Raw genomic sequence first — 20481 nt, 5'->3', positions numbered from 1 at the left:
TCTTTTTCATGAGATCCTGGCAAAGAACGCTTGTATAGCTAATCATTTCTCTCCCATTCTGTTTAAGTCCATAACAGCTGAAATTAGCTCTGCTAACACATTCCTGAATGCTAACAATGTCAAGTTCTTTCCTACTAGCCTTGTTTTCAATATGATACTACCACTGATGTCATATGTTTTGTCTCATCATCTTTCTCAGGACTCTCATATCTGTGGTCTCCAGTCTTTGATTAAGAGTTTTATTTCTAACCCAGCTCTAAGATGCATAAGTTAAAATTGGTTTGAACACTGTCTTGCATACAGTTAGTTTAGTGTTTTGACTAGTGTTGCCAAATGAAATTACTAAAAACAGCTAAATCTTAAAAAAAAAAAAAAAGAGCTAAAAAAGGAGTTAAAAATAAAAATTTGAAGCTAAAATTTTAAAAGTAGTAGCTGATACTTTTAAGTTACTTACTTTATTCAAGTTGAAATGATACTTGCATATAAGTGGCTAAATACATCTTCCATGTGGTCTTCTGGGCTTAATTCACCCAATTTTCACTTAGATTTTTAGCTTTATTATATGTGACCATCGTTCCAATATTACTCAGTGTAGATGCTGGTAAATGATAGTCTGTACAGCACTTGTTATGCCTGAGGCCATACTTGACTAACAAAATAGCTGTCAGCATTGGCAATTCCATCTTGTTTCTTAATTTAGTTTTAATGTTCATGGAGCTAAAAATTTGTTCAATTTCCACATTAAAATTTGGCAGTATTAATAAATTTATTGCACACTGAGCAATTTCTTTAAATAGATTCATTCCAGATGCATCTTTATATTCTCGTACTTCAGTCCAGAATAGCTCAGTGTTTTCTATATTTGTTCATTTATTTAAGTGGATAGTATTGTACTGGTAGTCAGCAGCAGCAACATCTTTTTCTGTTTTTCAGCATTTCTAAGATGGGAATAACAGGTTCTTTTATAAGTTTTAGGGTATTGTCAACAGAAAAAGAAGATATCATTCTTAAAATATTCAAGTTTTCAGGCAACCTTTGCTTAAGCTGTTTGAAGAGACCAAGAAGAAGCTGTCTTGCTCTACTTCTAAGATTTTGCTCATCATTTTGCATTATTTTCTTTTGTATCATCAACTTTGAAATTTTTCTTTCAAATCTGTAACCAAGATTTGGATTGGGATCCAAATAATTATCAATCTCTGACTCTAGAGGGTCGACTGTGGATGATGGTAGCACTAACATATTAGCAATAGAGCGAATCAAACGAGAAAGGTCTTCAAATAATCTCATCTCATCTGCACTGTTAGATGCGAAAATTTTGTTAACTTGCTGAACTTGAACTATAAAAGGTACAACAGATCCATTTAATTTTTGTACGTCTCCCACAAAATTTGAGCTTTGTAATATTTCTCAGTCACACTCACGACTTCGAAGTGAGTTTTTAATTCCAACCACTGGCTGAGAATTCTATCTACTGCAGGTTCAATGGAGAGCCACCTTGTTGTACAATTGCTTACAATTTTCAGAGCATCATCATTTTCGTTGATAGTTTGATATAGCTCTTTGTATGTTGCTTGTCTTGAAGAAGAATCTGAAACTTATACGTTTTGGCAACTAAAAATTCTAATTTTCTTGGCAGAGATTCTGCACAAGTGTGAGACATTGCCAGTTGTAATGAATGGCATACACATCTAATTAAAATTAAGGAGGGAATATATGCCTTCAGTTGTTCATAAATGCCATTATTGACACCAACCATAACACTGCCATTGTCTGTACCAATTGCAATGAGATTTTTAATGTCCAGTTTCTTGGTCAAGAGCTTTTTTTTTCAGTGCAGCCACCATGCTCAGAAATGTATGCATAATTTTTTGAATTTCTTGCTATAATAAATGATGGCCAATCCTAAAATCTTATTCACTGTGATATCATTCAATTTCTCTATTAGCAAGCCGAAATTTTCATCTCCAATGTCCACAATTAAATCTTCTTCAAAATGCTCACTTAGAATATTCTTTACAATTGCAGAACACTTAGTTCAGGGAGGAAAAGTCCGACCACACCTCCTCGCGGCCCCCCCTGGACCCTTGAAGCTCTTGACCAAATTTCTTATGGTCCGATTTCAAGGTGACTAACGTGGCAACGGCACCCATTTTCTAATGAAGAGTCATAAAAAGTTTTCAACCAATGCTACTGCGTCCGGGATAGCCGATGCGTCTGGGGCTGCAGTCCGGGCTCCTGATGATAAATATGCTACGAGGACTCATATTAACATTTTGCAACTCAATATCAATGGTACTCAGAGAAAAATGGATGAACTCAAATACATGCTTTATAAAAATAATATCCATATAGCTTGTCTACAAGAAACAAAACTAAATAAAAATTTGAACTTCAACATCAAAGGATACACAGTTCTTAGGAAGGATAGAGAAGAAAGAACAGGTGGCAGGCTTGCTATCCTTTTGAAGACCCCAGAAATCAAATTCAAAGAAATCACCCTAAATCAATATTTAAATAATGACAGTTCAACGGAAGCTCAAGCTGTTGAAATACATCTACCAAACCATTCTATTTCAATCACAAACGTCTACCATCCTGATAATACAAATATTGATACAGACATCATTGAAAAGCTAAGCGATTCTCTAACTGATGAAACCATTATACTTGGTGACCTAAATGCAAAAAGCCCAACGTGGGGCTCCCCCAATTTAGACCATAAAGGTCAACAATTGGAAGACCTCTTTACAGATTTGGAACTCACAACAATTAACAATGGACAGAGCACCTATCTTTCTAAAACTACGGGAACTGAATCTGCTATTGACATCACAGCCATTAATTATAGTATTGCATCAAGTGCACAATGGAAAATCCTAGGAAATGCCATCAGTGACCACAGACCCATAATAACAACACTAAACTTCAAGATTGAACAAGAACAGTAAACCAAAAGGACGTGGAACTTCAGAAAAGCCGACTGGACAAAGTTTACTCAAACCTTGGAGAGCCTCTGTCAAGATGAACCTGTCTCTGGAAACCTCGACAGAAAATTACAAATCCTTACTTCACACATCAGTAAAGCTGCCAAAGCAACAATACCAAGAGGCCAGCGGAAAAACACCTGGATACCATACTGGAAAGATCACAATATTGATTCAATGATTACAGAAAGAGACAATATCAATGAACAATTCAGAATTAATAAAACTGATGATTACAGAAAGAAATTAATGGACATAACACACAAAATAGAGCAGGAAATTTGGAAGTGCAAACAAGAGAAATGGGCAGAACTTTGCAGTAACCTGGATCCAAGAAAAGACAGCCAACACTGGAACATTATTAGAATCCTAGACAATATCAAAAAAGAGAACCGACAGAAAACAAACTTCATCATAAATGCTGGGAAACAAGCTATTACAGATCAAGAAATTGCAAACACACTGGCAAAAACCTATTCAAACAACTCCAAACTTCAGTATAACAGAGAGGACAAGCCCCTCAATAAACTCACAAGTAAAATGCTAAAACAAGCAAGAACATACCAAACTAATGACATCTTCTCCGAAGAATTTACACTAAGTGAACTAAATTCATCAATCGAGAAAACTGCACCTAATAAATCCCCTGGTAATGATCTTATCTTTGGTCATATGGTCAAACACCTTGGCAAAAATGCCAAAGAACAACTTCTGGACATTCTCAATACCTCTTGGCGAACAGGCAAACTTCCAAAAGAATGGAAAAAATCAGTTATTGTACCCATCCTGAAACCTGACAAAAATGCTGCAGAATGTCAAAGTTACAGACCTATCGCATTAACTAGCATACTTTGTAAAATTACTGAAAGAATCATACACTCCAGGCTTATGCACTGGCTGACAAAAAATAAGAAAATCAACTACTACCAAACTGCTTATAGAACTCGTCATTCGACAACAGATCAATTATTCCATTTCTGCCAAACAATAATAGACTCATTTCAGGAAAAACCAACAAAAAAGACAACTGCCATATTCCTTGATATGACTGCTGCTTTCGATCGTGTTTGGATCAAAAAATTAATACAAACAATACATGATATTGGAATTAGAGGAAACGCTTTAATCTGGATTGCTGATTTCATCAGAGGAAGAAAGATCAAAGTCAGAATCAATGCAGCAATATCAAAAGAGCGGAGAACCTGGGCTGGTGTTCCCCAGGGCTCAGTACTCAGTCCCTTACTATTCCTTCTATATGTCAATAATATTCATCCCTACCTTACAGAAGACACAAAAGTAACTTGCTATGCAGATGATATAGCCATCTGGCACACTAGTGCTAAAATCAAAGAATCAGAGGAAATTCTAAACAAATCCATGAGAGGATTAGAAAAATGGTCAGACGAACTCAAACTCAAAATCAACCCAGACAAAACAAAACTAAGTACATTTAGTACAGACAGGAAAAATAGACATTCCTACAATCCTGAAGTCATGATCAATAACAAGCTAATTGAAAAAGTCACAAATCCAAAATACCTTGGTATTACGCTTGATCAGGAATTATGTTTTGCACAACACATCTCTAACACTTCCAACAGAGCTCTAAAAAAATTAAATATACTGAAAAGGCTTTGTGGAACAAATTGGGGCGCAAAGCCAAAAATCCTCAAAACTACTTACACTACACTAATAAGGCCAATAATGGAATATGCAGCACCTATCTGGTCACCTTCGGCCTCATCGGTAAAGAAAAAACTAGACAAAATACAAGCAAAAGCATCCAAGATTATCATTGGTGCAGTCTCATCCACTAACAACATCAGAGCCCAACAGGAATGTGGGCTTGAACTGCTGGAGGACAGACGAAAATTTGCCACCATAAAATTCATAAATAATATCAGAAGCTACCAAAGTGATCATATCTCCCTAAAAACTTATGAACATTGGAACCAAATTTGCAGACTTCACAGATCATCAACTTTACAATATGATGACACTATCAGGAAAGAAATAGGTCTTGATCAGCTAAATGTCCACATAAACAAAGAACCTCTATTTTCCAGTCCTTTACCTTCAAATACCTCCATAAATCTAAACCTTACCAAACTCTGTACAAAAAAAGAACCAAAAGAAATGCTTAAAGAAAAAGGCCTAAATACCATCAACCTTCTTTCATCCTCCAAACAGGTTATTTGTTATACCGATGGATCATCAGACACCAATATGATTAATGGAGGCGCTGGTGTTCTCCTTCTACTCCCGAAAGGTGAAAAACTTTCAATAAAAGTTGGATCTGGGAGAATCGCTTCCAATTTTACCAGCGAACTCTACGCAATAAATAAAGCACTAGAAGCCCACTTAAATCTATCATCATCTCAACAATCTGAAGGAATTATAATTTACAGTGACTCAAGATCAGCTATGGAGGCAATCAAAAATGGCAATACCAAGCTCACACAAGACATCCATAAACTCTTAAATCATCTAAAGTGTTTAGGTAAAAGTTGCATTTTACAATGGATTCCTGCTCATATAGGCATTGATCACAACGAAGCAGCTGATAAATTAGCAAAAGAGGCCAGAGAACTCAACCAAGAAACTCATATGATAACTCTTGCTGATGCCAATGCACTAGCAAAAGCTAAACTAATTCCATTGAAATCAGTGATACAACATCAAATTCCCGAGATCAATGCTGACAGAAGGACCTCCACAACGATAGCAAGACTACGAACAGGACATTATAGAGGAATGAAGATCAATACAGATAATACGAGAACATATAGAAACTGCAACAACTGCCCCAATACTGAACTGACACCCACTCACATCTTTACCTGTCCAGCAATTACAGCAGCCTTGCAAGAAATAGATCCTAATCCTGAACAACAGCTCTATACAAACAAAATCACAGACATAGCCAAAGCAGTACAAAGAGCACACGGAAACATCTAAGACTCTTCAAAGGACAAGACAACAACAACAACAACACTTAGTTCGGTGCATTTTTACCTTCGGCATAATTTTTGGGATGATAATTTTGCAAAGATCTACTAGATGATCGCGACTGCTGAATGATGAGTGACAACAAAGAAATAATTCTAACCTACCTTCAAAGTTCGCGGTCTCATTAGACTTTTTCACAAGCATATTTGTAATAGGAACAGCCTTATATGGAAATGAAGCAAGATGTTTCTTAGTTTCGCTATGCTTTACAAGCTGACAATATTTAGCAGCCATATCACATCTGCAAAACTTACAGTGGCCTTTTGTAGCATCACCAGAAACTTCACACAACCATTTACTAAACATTCCCATTTGCAACCCCTCCCTCCTAAATATTTGCTTGTAAGCTTCATTTTTCTCTTTGCTCATTTTTGAAGAAGGGTATACAACTCTTTACTGCAATGAATTACGATCAGTCTTTGAAAACTTCCTACTTCGTAACTACCAGAACACTGTGCAAAGACTAACTTGTAGTGGTGCTATGAACTTTAAGGCGACAAAATAGTAGAATGTTGGACCACGTGACTGACTGACGTCATCATGTGTTTGAAATGTGTACGATGCTCGCACCAAACATACAATACAATTCCTTATCAAATGAGAACATCTGGAAAACTTTTAAAACAATTTTTTTGACAGTAAGTTATAAAAACAACTAAAAAGAGCTGAAACTAGTTCTGAAGGAGCTAGATTTGGAGCTAGGAAAGAAAAAAAAGAATTAGATCTAGCTCCAAAAGAGCTAAATTGGCAACACTGGTTTTGACTACTCTCTTATTCCATATAAATTTATTCAGTTGACTCCCTATCATGACTCCCTATATTTGTTGATTCTGTTGTCTATTTCCATATTTAATTTACCATCCTTGCTAAAAGTTGTGCCTAAGTAGCTGAAATGTTTTGCTTAGGTTCTCCATAAGGATGTAGTTGATGTTTTGAATGTTTGTGCCTATTTTCATTGTCTTTCTAATGCTAATTTTCATACCAAATTTATTATAGAAGTTATTCAATTTAGTCACGAAACTGTAGACTTGCCCTGGATTTATTTAGGAGTATAACATCATCTGCATAAAGTAAAGAACTGAGATCAACATCTCCAATCTTGATATCAGGTTTAATATAACTTTCTTTCATAATGTGATCCATCTAAATTACAAATGACAGTGGAGATAATGTACACCTTTCTCACACACCTGACTTAACATTAAACTATCTTCCATTATCTCCTTCAATTCTAACTGCTGATTTACAATTCGATAGAGACTGTGTATAGCTTGATATAGTGTCCCATTTACACATACAACAACATCTTTCCTCTTGGCACAACTGTCATGCCTTTCCTAGATTTACAAAACTTAAATACAGATCCTTGTTATATTCCTATGATTTCTCAACTGTTTGTCTTAAAATGAAAATCTGATTCTGTTAATCTTTGTTTGGCGAGAACCCAGCTTGTTCTTCTACAAGCTTCTCCTCCACAATTTTTCTTAGTTGCTTCTCAAGAACACTTGCATAAATCTTGCCAAAAACACTCAGTAGAGAAAGCCTCTGTAATTCTACCACTCAGCTGTATTCCCTTTGTTTATAGTGAGTGCTATACTATGAGTGTTCTACTCAAATCATCTGGAATTCGATCCTCTGATCAGGCCTTCCAAATTATGCAGTGTAGCCACTGTAAAACTTTTATACCTCCATATTTGAGCATTTCTGGTTGAATATCATCTACTCCAATTGCCTTTCCACATATCAGGTTTGTGGTTGAAATAGGAAATGATGCAGGCAAAAGTTAATATTTGGCAAAGTGCTAAATACAGACTTCATTAATATAATTCATTCATCTGAAATCACCCTTTATAATCTTGGGGACACTAAGCTAAATTAACCACAAATTATGGTTCTTAGTTTCTCTCTTTACAAAGCTATTAAAACCATTTAAGTAATCTGGACATTTGGCTATAGCCTACTGCAGTAGTCACTTAAGAGTTCACAGGTTAGAATTGTCCTGACATTATACACTTCTCGTATCTATAGTTCTTCATACAAATAGGCTCCAAAATTTTAGTAACAAAAGTTTACATTACCTTCACTGTCATGGAACGGGTCTACTGGTTAATACTGCTTTAGTAATTCCTGAGCTGTTTGATTCCTTGCCTGGATCATGCACGGCATCAGGTTCTTGCTATGTGGGCTATTTTCTATCCGCTCTATGGCTACCTTTGTCGTCGGAGAATTTTAGGGGAACATCCACGACATAGCACCCGCTTGCAATGAAAGCGTTAGCTGCGTCGCGCTGGAACTCTGTCCGTAGCTTCATGGACTGCCCGATTCAAGTTTCCTGCTGCACGGCCTGGAAACCACTACCTCGATCAGACCTCTTCACGACCACAAATTCCAGGAAAAAAGCCCTCTCTCTCCCCTTATATTTTTCATTGCATAGTGCCCCCTATTTTCTCCTGAAACCCCTGTGCAGTGCTATGCTATTCTCAATCTCCGATGATGTCAGCATTTTTCTGTGGTAGGATTCATGGAACTGCTATTACGCACATCTCTTTCCTTGTATTACGCAGCCTCGAGCGCTTACGCCAGCACGTATCAAACCTTTGGACCCATTCTTACAATTTGTTCAGTGGAATATTCAAGTTAACCTTAGCTGAATGGTATAATACAAAATTTTGATCTTCAATCCACTTAAATAAAATTTGAATAACACATTACATTACTACACTGTTATACCTCTTTACCATTTTATAATCTGATGTATTCTTAGTGTTATATTTCATTACCTTATATAATTTAACACATTTAATATATTCTAATTTGGTTTTGCAAAATGCAAGTATTTTCTTCTATTAAATATTTAGTTTGCTGTGTTATGCTTGTTGAAATCTGAATGATTTGCTGATACCATGAGACAAGACCACTCAGAGTTCAACACTTTGTACTTGAAATTCCTATTCATCTCAATTCCAAGTTCCTCAGTCTCATGAGTTTCTTCAAGCATAAGCCGACCAATATAATATGCATGGTCCACGCAATTAGCCTAGTGGCTGTGCACTTCGCAACCATATGCCTGGGGAAGGAGTGTCCTAGGTTCGATTCCAGTCGGAGACATGAGGAGCTGAAGGGTCTTCCTCATCCATAGTCAAGTTAGCCGGTCTTGGGCATGGACAGCAGGGTTTACCCCCCAGTTTATCCTGGGAATTTTCATCCCGCAAAGCAGGCAAACCGACCTTTAGAACTCAACACTACGGACATAGGATACACTGGGGCATAGGGCTGACCACCTTATCCTATAAACAGTTTGAGGTCCGATGATTAATTAAGAGGGTAAAAAGGAAGATGATGATGATGATGATATAATATGCCATTGGAAATCTTATTATGCCAAAGTGCATACTTAACTTTTACTAACAATGAATTGATAGCCATTATCATTTGTCCATAATTCCAGCCAATTTAATTCATTTTATAAGTACTGCATATCAGTTGCTTCACAGACTGCCCTGCTATCTTTATTGTCAGCAATAACTGAACACCTGTCAGGACCTTCCCAATGTCATTATATGTATAGAATAATATAATAAGCCCAAGGGTACACCGTTGGTCAACCTGGTGGATCCCTCCCCCCTCACCAATACCACTTTCTCATACCTCTCCATCAGCCAACTTATCCAAGGTGACTTCCTGTCCAAGTCAACAATTTATAGTCCGAGATCATATCTTTCAGTTTATGCAGCAAGAGCCTTTTATGTGGTGTCCTATCAAGTGCCACTGATGCGGGTCTAGCACAAGATGTTGCTCAAGGCTCAGGAATGTAGAGGGTAGTGATGAAGAAATGTATAAACAACTTCAATTAGTGAACAAAGGAAGGGTAATTATTATGGGCGATTTTAATTATGGTGATGGTGATATAGATTGGAATGAAGAGAAAGCAACTGGAAATAAGGAAAACAAATTTTTTTGAGTTCTTGAGAACTATCTCAGGCAGAACGTGAAGGAGGGCACGCGAGTATCGAGAGTTCTAGATCTGATCATTTCATCAGAGGATGTAATTGTGAGAAGGGTTTCACACTTTCTACTAGTTGGTGAAAGTGATCATAAAGTGATCACTTGGGTTTTGTGGCTGGTCATATGCAGGCTTTTGTGAGGAAAGGATATATGTGAAATTATAAGGCTAGTGATTATGACAAGCTGAGGAGACAGCTTGGAGCTATACATGGAATGAGAAGTTGAGTGGTAAGGAAATAAATACTGCATTGGAACTGGCAAAGAAATACATAACAGCATCAATGTGTGAATGTATTCCGAAAGCCAAAAGGCTGAATAAGGTAGGTGAAAAATGGATGAATGTGGAGCTTAAGCATGAAATCTGGAAAAAGAAGGTACTTTGAAGGAAGTACAAGATGAATAATGGTAATAATCAGTTACATAAAGAACAAGCCAGGAGAGTGACTCATTTAGTATGGAAAACAAAAGTGCAGTATGAGCAGAAATTAGCAAATCAGGTGAAGAAAAACCCTAGAGTTATTTTTAGTTATGTGGCAAGAAGGAAGAATGACCATGATAAGATGATGTCAATGGATGAAAGTGGTGGTAACTGCTGCAGAAGACATTGTTGAGGTGTTCAGTGATCAATTTATAAGGGTGTTTCATCCTGATCAGGGTGGAATCATGAAAATCTTAAGTGTAGAGGACATAAGAGAGGATGGCTTAATTGTGAGTGAGCAGAAGGTATTTGAGAAAATAAATAAACTTGTGAAAAGTAAGTCAATAAGGTGATAGGATTCGATGACAGATCACCATGCATCTTAAGGGAAGGTTCTGGAGAACTGGCAATTGCATTCGCATGCCTGTTTAATAAGTCTTACAACAACACAAGTTCCAAGGAGTGGAAGGAGGGTAAAATTGTTCCATTGCATAAAGGTGGTGATAAGGCTGTAGCTTCAAATTATGGGGTAACCTATATATTTGGAGTTGTGGTGAAGGTACTGGAGAGATTTGTGAGAAGTAGGAAACAGAAATGGCTTGATAACAGCAGTATCCTCAGTGGTTATCAGCATGGGATTGTTAAAGGGAAATCATGTTTCACTAACTTACTTATGTACTATAACAAGGTGACAAATACCTTGGACATGGAAGATGCATATACAGTGGTGTACTTGGAATGTGCAAAAGCTTTTGATAGACTGCCATACGACAAACTGTTCAATAAATTGAAACAGATGGGATTGGATAACAGACTTCTGAGTTGGATCAGTGACTGGCTGTCAGATAGGTATCAGAAATTTGTACATGTGGGTGCAGTATCCTGAAAGAGGAAGGTCCCTAGTGGTGTACCGCAAGGTCTGTTTTGGGACCATTGTTGTTCAATTTGTATGTCTGCAGATGATGCAAAACTGGGGAGAGCAATGCAGAGTCAAGCAGATGTTATGAACTTACAAGAGGACTTGAATAGATTGCATGAATGGACAGGTAAGTGGAACTGTCAGTTCAATTTTTGCAAAGTTCTGAGATACAGTAAGAATGATGGGATGTGAAGTACACACTTGGTGGGGAAACTTTAAAGGAAGTAGAGGAGATGAGAGATCTAGAACTGATAGTGGACAGGGACCTGAAATTCAGGGACCACATTGCACAATGTTGTGAAGACGTCACAATGGACAGTGGCAATGATATGGAGGATCCTGACATGCAGAAATAGAGAGGTTATGATGCCATTGTATAAGGCCTTGATCAGGCCTCATATGGATTATTGTGCACAGATTTGGTTGCCAGGTTTTCATGATGACAAGGATATGCTAGAAAGGGTCCAGAAAAGATTGAAAAGGTGGTCAGTGGTTTTTGGGATGTGGAGTACGAGGACAGGTTGAGAGAATGTAAGTTGTAAAGCCTCGTGAATAGGAGGAAGAGGAGGGGATATGATTGAGACATAAGCTAGTCAGGGGGTATTATCAAGTTGACATGGAAGAGATTTTTCATAGAATGGGCGAGGGGGTAGAACAAGAGGCCATCACTGGAAACTGTATAAGGAGGATGTGAAGAGCAGAGGAGTGAGGAGCAGGTTCTTTGCATGGAGAGTGGTTGATGAGTGGAATGGAATGCATTGCCTGAGTTTGTTGTGAATATAGATACATTGAATCAGCTTAAAGCATGGTTGGATGAGCACTGTGTGCAATAGTGAGCACCTCCCACGATGAGTCTTTGGCTCCATGGAGGTCAGATATATCTCCATTCCCATTATCCAACTTAGCTATAACATTATTATAAATATCAGCAAATTGGATATCTCTAGTAAATTCATGCTGTTTCTTGAAAATTACAACTTTTCTTTTAAAACTATTTGTGCATGCATGTTACCAACTTCTCTAAAATCTTCACCACCAGTCAAGAGATACTGATAGGTGGGTAGTTAGATATATGTTTTTTTTTTCCTTTCCTTTTTTCTTGCTTTTTTTCTACCCATCTACAATACTATTTTGAACTTTTTCTAAGCTTTTTCATGAACGGTATTACACCAGTGTACTACCATTCACCTCCAGTGCTAGGCTTTCTGAAGAAAGACCATTACTGGTACAATTCTAGTCAATGACTGCAGGAACTTTTTCTAAGTCTTTACATGGACAGTATTACACCAGTGTACTACCATTTGCCTCCAGTGCCCAAGAGCACACGTGTGCCACAAGGCTACACCTGTGCTCTTGTGAAATCTGACATAGCCTACCAGAGAATGGCTAATTTAGAATCCCCTGCTTTTGACCTGCTTTGGTTCAAGGATTCCTCGCCCCATTTAGTAACATTCATTTGTTGTATTTACTAGTCTCCAAAGATAACCACTCAGATCTCTACACATTCCTTTCCAGGAAACTCAAAAATCTGAAATTCAACTATCCAAATAACGAGCTCAACTTCCTAGATGACCATAACATCCAAAATCCCAACTAGCTGCCTTTTTCCAACCCCACCAATCAAGTTGGAGGAGAAGTAGAAGTCTACTTCTCCTCCAACTACATAACTCAAATCATGCATCTACCAACTCAAATTTCTCTTTACTCTCCAAATATTCTGAATCTCTCTCTTTCACCAATTCTCTTTCCAGATATGCTGTAGAAGCCACTTCTCCTCTCAGCAACTCAGATGACAATCTTGTACGAGTCTCCTTTCTCAGAACACCCTCTAGATGCCAACTGGGATGAACTCTGGAATTACTAGAATGTCAGGCCAGGGAACATATTTCCTCGGTCTGACTTTCTAGAAATTCCAGGAAATGTTAAGAAAAATCCCTATGCTTTGTAAGACTGTTTAAGCCTGCTCTTCACCCAAGTTTTTTTTTTTAATTAATTTTTTTTTTTTTCAGATATGCTTGCATGAACCTTATGTAAAGCACATCTGAAAAGAATTCTCAGAATATTTAGTAGAGAAATTTCTCTAAGTGAATTTTGTTTCCTCTTTTACTGGTGAACACTATGAGAACTCTTCTCTAATTATTTGGAACCTGGCATAATTCAGAGGCAAACCTTCTGAATAATGCAATGCTGTACCTGGTAAAATTTTTATACTGAAATATTTCATACATTTCTCATTGAACATCACTACTCTAGCTCAGTGATTTTAAACCTTTTCATAATATGGCACATCTAGACTAATTATTAAAATTCTGCAGCACACTAAAAATATATTATTTTTATTTTGTGATAATCTGGCAAAAAAAAATAGGCATAATTTTGATTGATTTACACACACAAGATAAATAAATGCGCAAATTACAACATCATTTCTTTCAATTAATTTGTTTTCACAAATCTCGCAGCACACCTGAAGACCTCTAGCGGCACACTGGTTGAAAATCACTGCTGTAGCTACCTTTCACATATCACATTTTTATTCATGTCTACATTCATTCTGGTTATTTCCTACCAATGCTGTGCCAGTGCTTATCTTGAATGATTATCACTAGCACACTCTCCCTCTCTGATGTAAACTGGACTTAATCCTAACATTTATTTAAGAAAATATGAAATAAATTAACACATTCACTGCCACGCTACTTCGGCATAGTCTGTTCCCGTACACCGAGCCATTTCACTTATTCAAGGTCAGTACGGTAATCTCGTTGCCGGCGGTCAGCGTCACAAGAGTATACTCGTAGTTGGCTTGTGCAGAGCACATACCATCTATGAGTATACACAGTTTTGCTGCTAGCTCCACAAGCCAAGCATTTTCACTTCTTCAAGGTCAGTACGGTAATCTCGTTGCCGGCGGTAAGCGTCGTACGAGTATACTCGTAGCTGGCTTGTGTAGCTCACATACGAACTATGAGTATACTAGTAGTTGGCAGCGAACATGTTAATAAGGTAAAAATTTATATTTCATGTAAATTCCAAATTTTAGTTCTACTCTTATGCAGATTTCGTGCTGTGATATTTCTGATTATGTTTTGAATATAATCATGTTTTGCAATTAATTTTTTTTTATATTACCTTCGTGCACTAGTGATAGCATATTAGTGAGATTCATGAAAAAGTGGTTAAGAGAAAAGAAAGAACTTATTAATGTGTTTCTTAAGTAGATGTAGAAATTGAGGAAGAAAAAGGAAGACTGTTCCAAATGGCAAAAATATACTGAATAGGAGAGTCTGTTGATAAGTGACTTTGGCAGGCTTGAAACTAGATAAATGGTTGTTGACTATCAGTTGCACAAGTTTTTGCATGCTTAGAAGAAATCAGAGGAATGAATGAATGAGAAGACAGTTTAGAAATATTGGGCCCAAGAAGATTAGTACAGAAAAGGCTTAAGACAGAAGTAGAATGTGATTGAAATTGATGGTATTGGATTGCAGGAAATTGATGAGACTAGGGACTTGGGGATAATGATGGACAAAGAGCTGAAGTTTAGAGGGCATATTGCAAAAGTTAATAAAATAGCTCAATGAATTATATGGATGTTGAAATACATGCTAACAAGAAAAGATAAGTTATTATAAGGCCATGCTTCAGTCACATCTTGACTACTGCACACAGATTTAGTCACCTGGGTTTCTTGGGGACCAGGTGGTGGTTGAGAGGATTCAGAGATGAGTGACCAGGATGGTGACAGGTCTGTGGAATACTCCTTAAGAGGATACGTTGAAGATTTGTGTTACAAAGTTTGATTGATAGGTAGAGGAGAGGGGACATGATAGAAACTTTTAAGATATTAAAGGGGTTTTATAAAATTGATGTAAGTGAAATTTTTGAATATATGATAAATAGTCAGAGAACTAGGGGCAGTTCATGAAGTTGTGTAAAATGTGGTTAGTAGAGGTATGCAGACCAGATCTTTTGCATGGAGAGTGGCGAGTGAGCGGAATGGATTGCCAGAATTGGTCAAGTTCCCTGATGGTGAATGAATTCAAGGCAATGTATGATAGGATTTGTGTGTATCACAGTTGATTTAGGTCTCCTGTGATGAGTCTCCAGACTCAATGGAGATGCTGTAAAATAATAATAATGAATTGTTACAAATATCAAAATATTTACAATATATCAAATATTTACAATGTGACTGTAAATCAGATATGAGCATTGCCATTGAAGCATGCCTTGACCAGTCAATATATACAAAGAGAGAATAATGTGGATCCCTATGCACTGATGAGAGATCGATATGCATTTTTAATGGCTAAAAGTGAGCGGATATTAAGCAGCACACGCACTAGCACATGCACACTGATGAATTTGCACAGAAATTAAAGGTGTGTAGACTCCCAACAACACAGGTGGCTTGGTTCCATTCAATACATTACCTGCAGCCAAGAAGTGTAGTGCAGTTAGTTATCACTTGTGGTTTCCCATTAAATAACTTATTTATATTTTTAACTGACATTTATTTTTATCCTTCTCAACAATGGGAAACAGTGTTGAAGTGTTGTGTACACCTTGTGTTGAGGCTTAAGTTCTAGGAGAAACTTGTTATTTTAAGAAATTTCTAAAACACTTCATGTTGCTATAAGACAATGTTAAAGAAATTTGCTCTCTTCAATTTGCTTTTCTATTCTAAATGTCTTGGGTTAAAAAAAAAAAAAAAAAAAAAAAAAAAAGATACAATTTTTATTGCCATCAGGGTAAAAGCTCAGAAAACATCCCCAAGTGGACAGCACTTTCACAAGCCAACCAATAGGCTGTGGGATCAAATGCTACTGTGGATACGGACATTTGTAAATGTCCTTGGATAGCAGACAAATCTGATTACTTCCAGTATGAAACCACTATCCTGCTTATTGATAGTCAAAGTAGTCTGAAAATATGATAATGCTCTTGAACGGTGTTTCCTGCTTATCTAACTGTTAGTCAAGCTATACTAATTTACTATAGGCTTACAATTTTCATGGTGGGATTCACATAAAAAGAATAACATAAAAATATTTATATATTTGGAAATTATTAATAATAAATTAAATGAAATACCTTACTCTGTTTGATTTTTGGATTTCTTCTATAGTTGCCTTTGTTGCAGCAAGCTGCTTGTCAACATCAGCTTTCTGTAACAAAATCCCACAAAACCATTAAGACATAACATAGTTATTCATATGCACTGTTAATATAAACCAAACAGACTGCATGTGGCCATTAATATAGGAAAAATAAAATTAACAAGTAATGTTGATACAGGAATTTCAGTTAAGAAAAGGATTCACCGTGATGACTACAGCAAATCCTCTTATAATTATGTTCTCTGTATCAGTAACATATAATTTTCCTAATATCAACTGCTTTTATGACCAGGCAAAGAATTAACAAATCACCTGGTAATTTTACATTTGAACAAAAGCTTCCAATCGATGTTAACTTTGAAACATAAAATTTTACTTCTCATAGTGCAACACTCTTAGTAAGCAGGTTATAACCACTTAGCATCTATATGCTGAGTGGTTATAACCTGAACTGTCATTAATTTTAGTGACTTCTCTCATGAGAGAAGAGACCTAATAACGTGTGCCATCAAACAGTCAGTTTAGATGGATTAAAAAAAGCAGATAATAAGACCACTGTGGAAATAGGAAAAAATCAACTGCTGGGGGGGAGCTCAGAATTCATATTATGGGAATAATAAGTGAATAAAGGAGTTGTAAACATAAGTTATAAACATAGGGGGTGACTGAAACAAAAAAGACAAAAACTGGTGAAATCTTTGAGCAATAAATACAAAATGTTATACTCAGGCAACAACAATCAAGGAAAAACGAAGGAGTAGACAGAGTATTCAACACTAAATACAAGGCTAATCTTCTTGAAAGGCAGGCAATATCAAGTAGAGTGATGTGGGCAAATATCAGAATGGGGAACTGGGCAATTAGACTGTTTGTGCCAATGGTCTCACAGACGGTTCTACTAAGGCAGAAGTGGAAGAATTTTTTTGAAGCTTTAGAGAAAGCAACTGACACAATGAAAAATTGGTTCTTTGTTTGGGATCTAAATAGGGTAGGAAAATGAAAGTAGGAAAAAGATACAAAAATGTTTTGGGAAAATTTGGAGAAAAGAGCAAAACTAATAATGGTGGATTTCAGCTCAGGATATGGTTATTACTAAATAGTGTTCCAACATAAAAATGTGCACAAATTCACATGGAGAGAAGATGCAAGGAATAAGAAAAGTCTCATTGACTATGTTATTGTTGATAGTGATATTCTCTCTCTCTCTCTCTCTCTGGTGCAGGACACTACAGTGTACAGAGGATTCAAAATTGGAAGTGATCACCATTTAGTCTTGAGCAGGATAAAAATTGAATTTCATATTGAAATGTAAGAAAATTTTATTATTATCCACGCCTCCATGGAGTCAAAAGACTCATCGTGGGAGGTCGTTCTTAGGAAACACCAAGTTTATCATACCACTCCTTGAACTTAGTGACCATAATTGCTCTAACCACTCTCTCAGGCAATGCATTCCACAGTTCAACCACCCTCCATGCAAAGAAACACTCCTCTCCCTCTTGCTCACAGCTTCCTTTTGTAACTTCCTTCTAGGGATGGGCCACTTCTTGTCATTGCTCCTTCCAGCATTCCACCAAGTGAAAGAACTCAACAATGTCTACCCTGTAACTGCCTCAACAGTTTAAAATTCTCGATCATATCACCTCTCCTACTACTATCCACCAAACTCTGCAGTCCACATTCCCTCAGTCGATCCTCATAACTGACATTGTACAGTCCTGAAACCATCTCTGTTATCTGCCTCTGTACCCTTTCCACAGTTAATTTATCCTCTACAAATCCTGAGGACCAAATTTGATAACAATAGTCTAAGTGTGGTCTGATCAGGGTCTTGTACAATGGAATGATAACTCTTATTTCTGCAGGTTAACTTCCTTCTCAGTATTGCAGCAATTCTCTGGGTTACCTTCACCACCTTTACAATATGCTCCCAGAATTTCAGTTTTCTATCAATCATCACCCCCAGATCTTTAGTCTCCCCTACTTCCTCACGTATCCCATCGATGGATCCCAAACTTCAAGACTTTACATTTTGCTGCATTAGATTGACACCCTGATTCATTTGCCCATCTGTCTAGTTTATTCAAATCCTCTTGCAGGGCTGCCACATCTGTACTATTACTGAATACCCTTCCCAGTTTCACATCATCCGCAAACAACTGAATATCCCTTTGCAATCCATTGACAATGTAATTGATATAAAGGTTGAACAATATAGCTCCCAGTACTGAGCCCTGTGGAACCCCACTTATAACCTTCTGCTTCCTTGATATTATCCCACCATACACAACTTTCTGATACCTATCAGACAGCCAATCCTGAATCCATTTGACTAACCTGACATTTAAACCCATGTGCTGCAACTTAAACATCAGCTTATCATATGGCATCCTGGTCAAACACCTTTGCAAAAAAAAAAAAAAAAAAAAAAAAAAAAAAAAAGCCAGTATATGCCTTACCCTCATCAACTGCTCTTGTCACTTTATTGTAAAAGGCAATCATATTACTAAAGCAAGAGTGACCCTTAACAAATCCATGTTGATTCTCACAGATAACATTACTCTCATCTGCCCAACACTGTATATAGTCCCTCACTAATTTCTCCAAGACCTTAACAAGTACTGATGACACACAAACTGGCCTATAATTAGACACTTCCAGTCTGCTACCGCCTTGTGCGACAGCACTTACCTTCCTTCCATTCCATGGGTACCTTTCTCACAGTCAGACTTTTATTGAAGAGCCAGGTCAACAGAGCTGTCAGTTCTTTAGCACATTCTCTCAAAACCCATGGTGAAATACCATCCAGTCCCACAGCTTTACTGGTATCCAGAGTACTCAGTATTTGAACACACTCTTCCCTTGCACCTCTAAACCCTGAACCTGTCCTATCCCTCTAGTATTAAAACCTTCTCCAGGATGAAATACTCCAATAAGTGTTTCTAAAAACTCCACTATGTCTTCTGCATCAGTCACTATTAAAGTGATAAAAGTTGAGCAGCTCTGAGATGTGAACTGTAGACTAAAATACACAAACATTCGAGAAAAAATGAAAGAGTTTGGGAACAGGAACCAAACCTTGGAGATACAGTGGCAAGCCTTAAAGAAAACATTGATTGTGGGGAGGTTGTCTGCAAGTATACAAAAATCAGAACTCCATGGTGGAAAGAGCAAGTTAAAGAAGCAGTGAAGGAAATATAAAGCATATCAAAAGTTCCTGGCAAATAAGTCAGTTTATGCTCTTAGACAATACAAAGACAAATATAAGAAAGCTAAACACTGTGAAAAACTAGCAAAAAACAAGTCATGGGAGAACTTTGGCAAGAACATAGAAAATAAATATCAAGAAGGTGGCAAGATATTCTGGAGGTTGTTGAAGAAGCTCAGAAATGGAGGAAAGAGTGCTGTAAAAGGAATTAGAGATGATAAAGGTGACATGAAAACTGGAGAAAAAAATATATCCCTAAAGTACGGAATAAGTGAAGTAAATGAAATAATCAGTGACAGCCAGTGGTAAAAAAACACTGACAAGGCATGCAATCAGGAATATATATCCATACTTTAAGTAGAAAAGCCATCAAAAGGCTGAAACGTGGAAAGGCAGCTGGAGTAGATGATATTCAACCAGAAATGCCCAAGTTTGGAGGTATAAAACTCTTACAGTGGCTGCAATGCATAGTTCAGAAGACCTGGACAGAGGGACAAATTCCAGATGATTGGAGTAGAGCTCTCATAGTACCATATATCAAAAAGGGAACTGAAACTGAATGTGAGAATTACAGAGGTATTTCTCTACTGAGTGTTCCTGGTAAGATCTATGCAAGTATACTTGAGAAACGGTTGAGAAGAATTGTGGAAGAAAAGCTTGGTGAAGAACAGTCTGGATTCAGGCCAAATAGAGGTTGTCAGGATCATATTTTCACTTTACGACAAATAGTTGAGACGTAATGGGAATATTATTATTACAGGTATCTCCATGGAGTCAGTAGACTCATCATGGGAGACCCAAACTAGCAAAACAAT

The 20481-nt window shown here is 37.1% G+C and overlaps 1 protein-coding gene across 2 annotated transcripts in view; it reads right to left on the bottom strand.

Moving 5' to 3' along the window:
- LOC150107797 (huntingtin-interacting protein 1-like) overlaps positions 1–20481 on the bottom strand; it is a 632881-nt gene that overhangs the window by 362845 nt on the left and 249555 nt on the right. For both annotated transcript variants that reach the window (XM_090392055.1, XM_090392056.1), the window contains one exon: positions 16438–16506. In XM_090392055.1, the coding sequence (XP_090248181.1) occupies positions 16438–16506 (69 nt within the window). The remainder of the gene's footprint in view (positions 1–16437; positions 16507–20481) is intronic.

Source organism: Typopeltis vanoorti, chromosome 4 (genome assembly GCF_054136105.1).
Source record: "Typopeltis vanoorti isolate ZY-2024b chromosome 4, IOZ_Tvanoo_1.0, whole genome shotgun sequence".
Taxonomy (NCBI): Eukaryota; Metazoa; Arthropoda; class Arachnida; order Uropygi; family Thelyphonidae; genus Typopeltis; species Typopeltis vanoorti.
Note: the sequence above shows the minus strand (reverse complement) of the source record. Positions and strands in the feature narration are given on the sequence as shown.